Source organism: Oratosquilla oratoria, chromosome 22 (assembly GCF_046742065.1).
Source record: "Oratosquilla oratoria isolate Oo_2021 chromosome 22, ASM4674206v1, whole genome shotgun sequence".
NCBI classification, from domain to species: Eukaryota; Metazoa; Arthropoda; class Malacostraca; order Stomatopoda; family Squillidae; genus Oratosquilla; species Oratosquilla oratoria.
Genome location: NC_134798.1, coordinates 3,019,804 through 3,028,429, shown reverse-complemented (window position 1 = coordinate 3,028,429; position 8,626 = coordinate 3,019,804). Strand labels below are relative to the sequence as shown.

The 8,626-nt window shown below is 44.7% G+C and overlaps 2 protein-coding genes across 2 annotated transcripts; both read left to right on the top strand.

Annotated features, from left to right (window-relative positions):
• Positions 1 to 1,457: 1,457 nt before the first annotated feature.
• On the top strand, positions 1,458 to 2,285 carry LOC143037196 (uncharacterized). The gene has a single exon (XM_076205313.1). The coding sequence runs from the start codon at positions 1,458 to 1,460 to the stop codon at positions 2,283 to 2,285; it is 828 nt and encodes a 275-aa protein (XP_076061428.1).
• Positions 2,286 to 3,789: 1,504 nt separating this feature from the next.
• LOC143037195 (uncharacterized) lies at positions 3,790 to 4,599 on the top strand. Its single transcript, XM_076205312.1, has one exon. It carries the CDS (start codon positions 3,790 to 3,792, stop codon positions 4,597 to 4,599), a length of 810 nt encoding a protein of 269 aa, XP_076061427.1.
• Positions 4,600 to 8,626: the final 4,027 nt, after the last annotated feature.

The window sequence follows — 8,626 nt, the reverse complement described above, 5'->3', positions numbered from 1 at the left end:
CAGCCGTCAAGTTGGGATACACACTCCACCAAGTGGTCCCATACATCGCCCCAGTCAAAAGGTGCACCAAGTGCCAACTACTGGGGCATTCAAAAGGAGAATGCCGGTGCAAGACCCCCAGATGTGCCCGATGCGGGAAAAATCACCCCGCCCAGGACTGCCAGGAGCAGAGGCTTTTCTGCATCAACTGCTGCGGAAACCACTCTGCCGCATACCCCGACTGTCCGGAATTCGCCATAAGAAGAGCAGCGCATGAGGTGAAGAACGAAAACTTCATCCCGTTCTCAGAAGCCCTGTCTATTGCCAGGGAACGATGGAACAGCTACCCCAAAGGGAAAAAATCCAGGGATAGAGACTTCGACACCCTCCCAAGGATTCGGAAGACCCAGGGAAAAAGACTTCACGCCCAGACGAAGTGCCCCCCAGCGAGACCGCACCAAACTCCCCGCCTACTCACGATCCTACCAAAGGAATGCCCTGTACCAGCGCCTCAACCCCCCCCCCACAACCAACCGTAACCAACGAAGAAGAACTCAAGAAAAAACGAAGAAAGAAGAAGAAAAACCGTAGGATCACCCCCACCGCTGAAACCATGGAAACCGCCTCAAGCATGGAACAGTCACAGAAGGAAGAAGCAGCAGCACCTAGCAGGCCCTCCCTGGAGAACACCCCCCCCACACACCCACACCCACACCACCAACAACCCAGCAGACCCTTCAAAACTCCATCGGGTGCATATCCACGACAGTCAAGGCCCTACAAGAGGATTTGGCTCGCTCGAACCCCCAAGCAGCACGCCTACTTGAAGGAATCTTCGTGATCCTGCATTCCATTGCCGAATTCACCCATCATGGCAGTGCTTAGACTAATGCAATGGAACTGCAGGGCCATTGGCACTGCCCGGGACCTCCTCGTGCAGCATCTCAGTGAGCACCGCTACGAAGTAGTTGCACTTCAATCCCTCCTCCAGAGGCCAGGAAAACTTCCACCCCTACCTGGGTACCACTACCCCCCTTTCTACACGACGGATGAAGCAGGTATGGCGCGTGTGACTACATACGTCTACCGAGGTTTAACTGCTCAAGAGGGACACCTGCCGGGCTTCGACCTCGACGAGGGATATAGGACGGTCACCTCCATTTCTATGGAAGGAGACAGGACCCTGCACGTCCTCAACATCTACAACCCCGTGAAGACCCGGGATTTTGCATGGCTTGGAGATATCCCCGATAACTGCATCGTGGTAGGGGACTTCAACCACCGGGATGCCCTCTGGGACGAAAATTACGCCCACACCTCCTCCAACATTACCTCCCAAATCGCCGATGCCGACGTGGTCCTACTAAACGACGGTAGCCACACCGGACATAGCAGGACACAGCAAGTCGGCCATTGACCTCTCCTTCATCTCCTCCAACATCGCTGGTACGGCAGACTGGTCTACCCTCGATGACCCCATGTCCTCAGACCACCTCCCCATAGCCATCACCCTCCACCTCTCCCCCATCCTTCACCTTCCCCACACACAGAGCAAGCTCGACCTTAAAAGAGCGGACTGGAACGCGTACCAGGCCTTCCCAAGCAGCACGTCCTACCACCACGACGAGGATAGCTCCATCGACGGGATAAATGAAGCTTTCACCACCACGATCCTCGCAGCAGCACGACACTCCATCCCCCTGGTCAAACCAGGAAACGGAAGAAGGGGCCACCCATGGTGGACGGATGCATGCCTAAAAGCCGTGCAAGAAAAGAGAAGGACCTACCATCGGTACCTGAAAGAAGGGACAAAAGATGCCTTCGTCTCCATGAAGAAAGCCAACGCAGAGTGCAAGAGGACCATTGCCGGAGCGAAGCTGGACTTCTGGAAGAAGAGTGAGGAGGACATGACGGACCTTACGGCTGCTTGGAATAGACTCAAAACACTTAAAATGCGTTACAACCCCCCTAGCAGGAACCTCACTGATCCTGACGGAGGGATATTACGCACACCAGAAGAAAAGGCGGAGGGTTTCTTAAGACACTTCGCCAGAACCAGCTCAACAAGGAGTCTCCCCGAAAACCAGAGAAGGGACCGCATGGAAAAGGAAGCCCACACGGACCTCTCCACCCCTAAGGGAAAGGACGCCGATCTCACCCTACACGAGCTACGGTGGGCCCTGAGGGCAACCAGCGGAAACAAGAAGTCCCCCGGCGCCGACCAGGTTACATATCCACTCCTAAGAAACCTCCCCCCCTCAATGCAAGAAGCCCTCCTTGCCCTCTTCAACAAGTGCTGGAAATAAGGTACCGTCCACACGGCATGGAGGCACGCTGTCGTAATCCCCATCCCCAAAGGAGGCAAAGCCAGCACCAAGATCAAAAACCACTGGCCAGTAGCCCTTACCTCACATATAGGTAAGGTCTACGAGAGGATTCTCCTTACCAGACTAAAAACGCACGTGGATTCCAAGGGAGCCCTCCCCAAACACCAGGCGGGATTTTGGAAAGGAAGAAGCGTTGTGGATCACGTCGTGCGGCTCTCTGAGCATATTAGAAGAGCCCAGAGACAATAGAGGATCCTACACACCTGTTTTTTGGATATAGCCAAGGCTTTCGACACGGTCTGGCACGCGAAGCTCCTCCTCAAGATGAAGGCCATAGGCGTGTCTCCAGCCATGTACAACTTCATCCGGTCCTTCCTCTCCAACCGGTCTATCGAGGTGAGGAGAGAGGGTGTCCTGAGTAGAAGGACGCAGGTCGACATGGGTGTCCCCCAAGGCTCAGTCGTGTCCCCCCTTCTATTCACACTCCTCTTAGCAGACGTGGGCAAAGGAGTACGGGGTGATACGGTCGTCACCGCATACGCAGACGACATAGCCCTCTGGAGGAAGTCCAGGCACCGGCGGCCCAAAAAGAACTCGGCTCAGCACAAGGCGGAACTCCGAAGATTTCAAGAGCAAGTAGACATCGTGGTGGCCCAACTCAACAGCCTAGGGTTCACACTCTCGGCAAAGAAGACGGTCTACATGCCAGTGCACCTGGCAGGCTACAACAGCGGCACATATCCGAGCTGGAACCGGATAAATATATGCGGTACTCCAGTTGAACCAGCGAAATCCGTCCGCTACTTAGGAGTAACGTTCCAGAGAAACGGCCAATGGACTCTCCACATCCAGCAAGCCACCCTCAATGCTCAGAGAGCTTTAAATCTAGTTCGAGCGATCCGAAAGGAACCCTGGGGGCAACACCGGGAAACTCTCATTCCCATCGTCCAAAGCCTCGTCCGCACAAGGCTCCTCTTCGCGGCCCCAGTACTACACGACCTACCCAGACAGAAGCTGCTCTGCATGGTAAGGGTAGAATGCCAAGCCCTACGTGTGGCACTCGGCCTCCCAAAGTCAGTACCACACGAACAGGTATACAACGAAGCTGGCATACTACCTCTCTGGGCCCGGGTCAGGAGGGATGCCTGCCGGTACCTCTTCAGTTCAGCAAAGGTACCAAATTCCACGGACGAGGAACTCTATGAAGGGTGGATCTCGGCACCGCACGGCGAGCCCACCCAGGGCCTGCCAGGTTCTGTTAAAGACCTGTGTCTCCAAGCTGGACTCCAACTCAGCGATCGCCGCCTCATCGCCCAGTGCCAAGTAGACCCCTTTCCCCCTGGGACCTCCTCCCACCAGAGGTAAAGACAGACATACGAGGACTAGGGAAAAGGCAAACCCCCACCTACTGATCGCTCACACCAGGGAACTCCTAGCGAAGGAATTCGCAAACGATTTCCGGATATACACCGATGGATCGGTTATGGAAGATGGCCGTACGGGTGCAGGCGTCTACCTGGAACCCACAGGGAAGAACATCGCTAGGAAAATAACTCCCACCACCATCCTTACAGCTGAGCTACTCGCCATACGGGAAGTCCTCCGGGAAATTATCGCCCTCCCCCACCCACCTCCAAGGGTCACAATCCTGACGGACTCTCGCTCGAGCCTCGAAGTGCTTCTGAGTGGCTACTGCGTCTCCAGACCGGAGCTGAGTGAAGAAACACTTCGACTCTCGACAGAAACAGCGAAACTCGGCACGAACCTCCTGTTCCAATGGGTACCCGCCCATGTAGGACTCGAGGGAAACGAGAAAGCCGACAAGGCGGCTAAACGGGGTGCACTGGGTCAGGAAGATACCGCCATGCTCATCCCACCCTCAACTGGTGATACCTACAAGAAGATAGACGCCGCTGCATGGAGAGAGGAGTATGAGACTATTGCAGCTAACCGAGGATGGCCCACCACAACCGACACTAAACCCACCCACAAAACTCTACCTGCACTACCTCCACACACCTTGGCCATGGCATCCAGAATCCGGGTAAACCACTGGCGAACCCAATACACGGGTACAGCATGCACATTAGGCAAGGAGCCAGCCTCTTTTAACCACTGTCTCTTCATCTGCCCCGACCTGGGGCACCACTTCCAGCACCTCAGGGACCTCCTGGGGGGTCCCATCACAGCCCTGTACCGTCTCCGGGCAGGTAGCAATACGGATGCCGGCCAGGGGCACCTCGCCCTTGCAGCTAAACTCACCTGCTCCTCCCCAGTAGGGTCCCTCTTGTAGCTCTGCTACAAAACACATCAGCCACTAAGAAATCCCTCTCAATACACCCACCTACATAATTAACCTAGGCAACCTACAAGGCATATTTTAACTAAAAGACAGTCCCTTAATCGGCGGAGGCCTCTGGGACTCAATACAAGAAAAAAAAGAAAAAAAAAAATCTCGAGGCTTTTTTCCATCTTCTTTTCCCCGAAGAAGAAGCTGCCGCCTTCCGTAGATTTAAGGTAAACCCTTTGTTTTAAGTGTTGCTCTAGTTAGCCTTTTGTAGTACTACAGTGCTACGTGTGGTGACCAGACTTTTTATCTTAAACGAGTGGTTTAGCAATAAGTAAATGCACGGAGTTTTTAATCCGCTTTGTAACAATTTTCATATTTGTAACGTGTTTTTTTTTTACTGTACCTTTGATTTGCATATTTGCATAATTCAAAATTCCGTTTCCGTTGTTTAAGTAGGCCAAAGATGTTAAATTTATAGTTTAATAAAGTGTATAATTGTTTCATTTTGATTTTTCTATCACCGTACTACGCCGGACCTGGTTAATAACCTCATTGTTTTGAAGTAGTACATCTATCACAACCTGTCCGTAGATAAATAATCTTTTTTTGATAAGGCAGGCATATGACTGTATGTATGTATGTATGCATGCATGTATGTATGTATGTATGTATGTATGTATGCATGTATGTATGTATGTATGTATGTACATACAAATAGATTCAATTTGGAAGTAGGTAGAAACAACTTTGCCAACCGCGTAGTTAATGAATGGAATAAACTTCCTGCACAGGTAGTGCAATGTAGTTCAGTTCGAAGCTTTAAGAATCATTTAGATAAATACCTAAGTAAGATGCTGTAATTATTATAATTTATGTTATATTATTTGTTTTTGTCTTGTTATAATTTGTCTGTCTGATTTTCATTTATTATTAGTTATATGTCAATTTATTATCATTTACTATTTACCTGTTTGTTTGTTATTCAACTATACCAATACATTTATTTATGTATTTTAATTGTTATTTACATTGTTATAGTTTTAATTTATTATTAATATGATTTTTTTTTTTTTTGCATCCGACCTAGAAATGGATCAAAAGGTCTCCTGTCGGCATGCTTTGCCTTTGTAATCCTTTGTAATCCTTTGTATGTATGTATGTATGTATGTATGTATGTATGTATGTATGTATGTATGTATGTATGTATTTATGTATGTATGTATGTATGTATGTATGTATGTATGTATGTATGTATGTATGTATGTATGTATGTATGTATGTATGTATGTATGTATGTATATATGTATGTATGTATGTATGTATGTATGTATGTATGTATGTATGTATGTATAAATGTATGTATATATGTATGTATGTATGTATGTATGTATGTATGTATGTATGTATGTATGTATGTATGTATGTATGTATGTATGTATGTATATATGTATGTATGTATTTATGCATGTATGTATGCATGTATGTATGCATGTATGAGTATGTATGCATGTATGAGCATGCATGTATTTATGTATGTATGTATATTTTTTCTAGAGATCCAAAATAGAATGGCGCAAGCAGGTTATTCCAAATTCAAATTATGAACATTTGTATTAAGATGAAGAACTGAATGAAATCTGTTTCGTTTGAAATCGGAATTATTATTACTTCAATAGTCTAATCGGATAAAAGAGGGGTGGAGCAAGAACTTCGTGTATTGTTTACCATCTAAATCACACATCCGCCATCATGGTATCTCGATGTGATGGAAGCTCAGGAGTTTTTACATGATGGGGCGATAGATATTTCAGTGAATAGATAGATAGATAGATAGATAGATAGATAGATAGATAGATAGGTAGGTAGGTAGGTAGGTAGATAGTTAGTTTTGGTGTACAGTTCGAGAAAGTAATGACTAAAATACACAAAATGCACCCAATAAAAGGCAAGACATAAAAATCTACAGTAAAACAAAATAGAACTCAACACGTTATGAGTGCAGGCTACTACTATGGGGAGATATAGTTAAACAATTAGATATTACTCGGTATGAATGACTTTTGTATGTTGATGTACGTGTCAGAAGAAATTATAACCTTTTCCCTGATCTCAGAAATTCATACTTTTCTTGAAGCGGGTAACCGACATCCTTCATTATCTTATGCACCTGTGCCATGGACGAAAAGCGATGGGAAGTATAAAAAGTTTTTCTTTTATTTTAGGGTGATTTTAACGGACCTACATATAAATAGTAAGATAAGTAGCGGAATAATTAGAAAATAAAGAAATAGAATAAAGACATAAATTTATAAAAAATAGGCAGATGAGTAAATAGATGAATTGAATGATTAATCAATAAATGAATAAATAATTAAATGAATGAATATATAAAGAAACAGATGATTAGATAAATGAAATAATGAGAATTATTGGCCATGGGAGCTCTTTTATTTGAAGCCGGCGAGGATGATATCCCTTCCATTCTACTGTATTTCTACATATGTCCTTATCCTATCCGGTAACACTGCTTAGCACTATCAACATAGAAGCTCATTGGATTCCTAGTTACGTAGGTTAATTTGAAATCCAGTGTTTCTCCCCTAATCTGTCTTCCTCTTCCTACTCCTCCTCCTCCTTCTCTTCCTCCTCCTCTCCATCATCAATATGCTAGGGAGGGTGTCACCCTACTCACACGTCGACATCTTTCTTTGTGGTTTTTCTGAACACAACCCGAAGGAATCTCTCGTTGATTAGATAAGTTTTATGTATTTGCTATTTTAGTGATTTCAGTTTTATCCGAAAAATCTAGAGCCACACAGCATTTTTGTATGATTAGGAATAAATCTCTACTAAAAAAAAAAAAGAAAGAAAAAAAGTGGGACTGGTCACTTCTAACTTACAGTATCCTCCTTAGATTTTTACCACCTCTGTGACTCCATTTCGGTGCGATGGTGTACCCAAACATAGAATCGCTGGTTATAGTCAACAAGATATGATACTCTATGTAATCTCCTTTCCCTTTCTATACACCATTTGTAGCAGCTATGAGTTCTGTGAGGGTCTCCTTTGCCTACTCCACCTCGGTCTGTTTTTTGTGGAGGGTCAACTTAACCCATTAAACTCCGATGACAAGATGTCTTGTCATTTGGTCAAATAAAACAAAAAATCATAAAACACCAAAATGTTTGATCAAACACCAGAAAAATATGACGTCAGTCCTCGCTTCGCTCGCGAGCGAAGTGAGGATTGACGTCATATTTTTCTGGTGTTTGATCAAACATTTTGGTGTTTTATGATTTTTTGTTTTATTTGACCAAATGACAAGACATCTTGTCATCGGAGTTTAATGGGTTAAGGAAGTGTGCCACGTGCCCATACAGCCGCAGTTTACGTTCACGAATTAGGTTGGTTATAAGCTTTGACTGAATCCCACGAAACAGTCACTGGTTTGATACAAAGTCGTACCAACGATACCTCATGATATCGAAGACACTTGGTACCAAAGACGTCGAAGATCTGACAGGATAGTTTTGCATTGATAACTTAGGCGACGATTGGCCGATAGATACTGAAATCTAACTAATCGCAAGGACAAAAGAAAGAAGAAAAGAGAAACGAAAAAATATAAAATAAGAATAATAACCAGATAAGTAAAATGAAACTAAACAAAATAAGATAAATGAAATAATGGAAAAGTAAAATAGCATAGAATAAAAAATAAGATAAAATAATACAAAATAAAATAGAATAAGATAAAACAAGATAAAATAAAATAGAACAAAATAAAATAATGTAAAAAGAACAAAATAAGACAATGAATAACTAAATCTAAATATTAGAGACTAATAAACATATAAAAACAAACAAATGAATAGAAAAATAAGTAAAATTAAACAAGGAGGATACAATAATAATATGGCAATGAAATATATATTTGCTTAATGAATGTTTGAGGTAATTTTTGTTTTACCGACACCATCTTTGGGTGTCGGGAAAATAAAAATCATCTAATGTTTGTAAAATCAACCCT

Excerpts from the sequence above, each read along its gene's own strand:
- LOC143037196 (XM_076205313.1), top strand. The coding sequence starts at position 1,458 with ATGTCCTCAGACCACCTCCCCATAGCCATCACCCTCCACCTCTCCCCC.
- LOC143037195 (XM_076205312.1), top strand. The coding sequence starts at position 3,790 with ATGGAAGATGGCCGTACGGGTGCAGGCGTCTACCTGGAACCCACAGGG.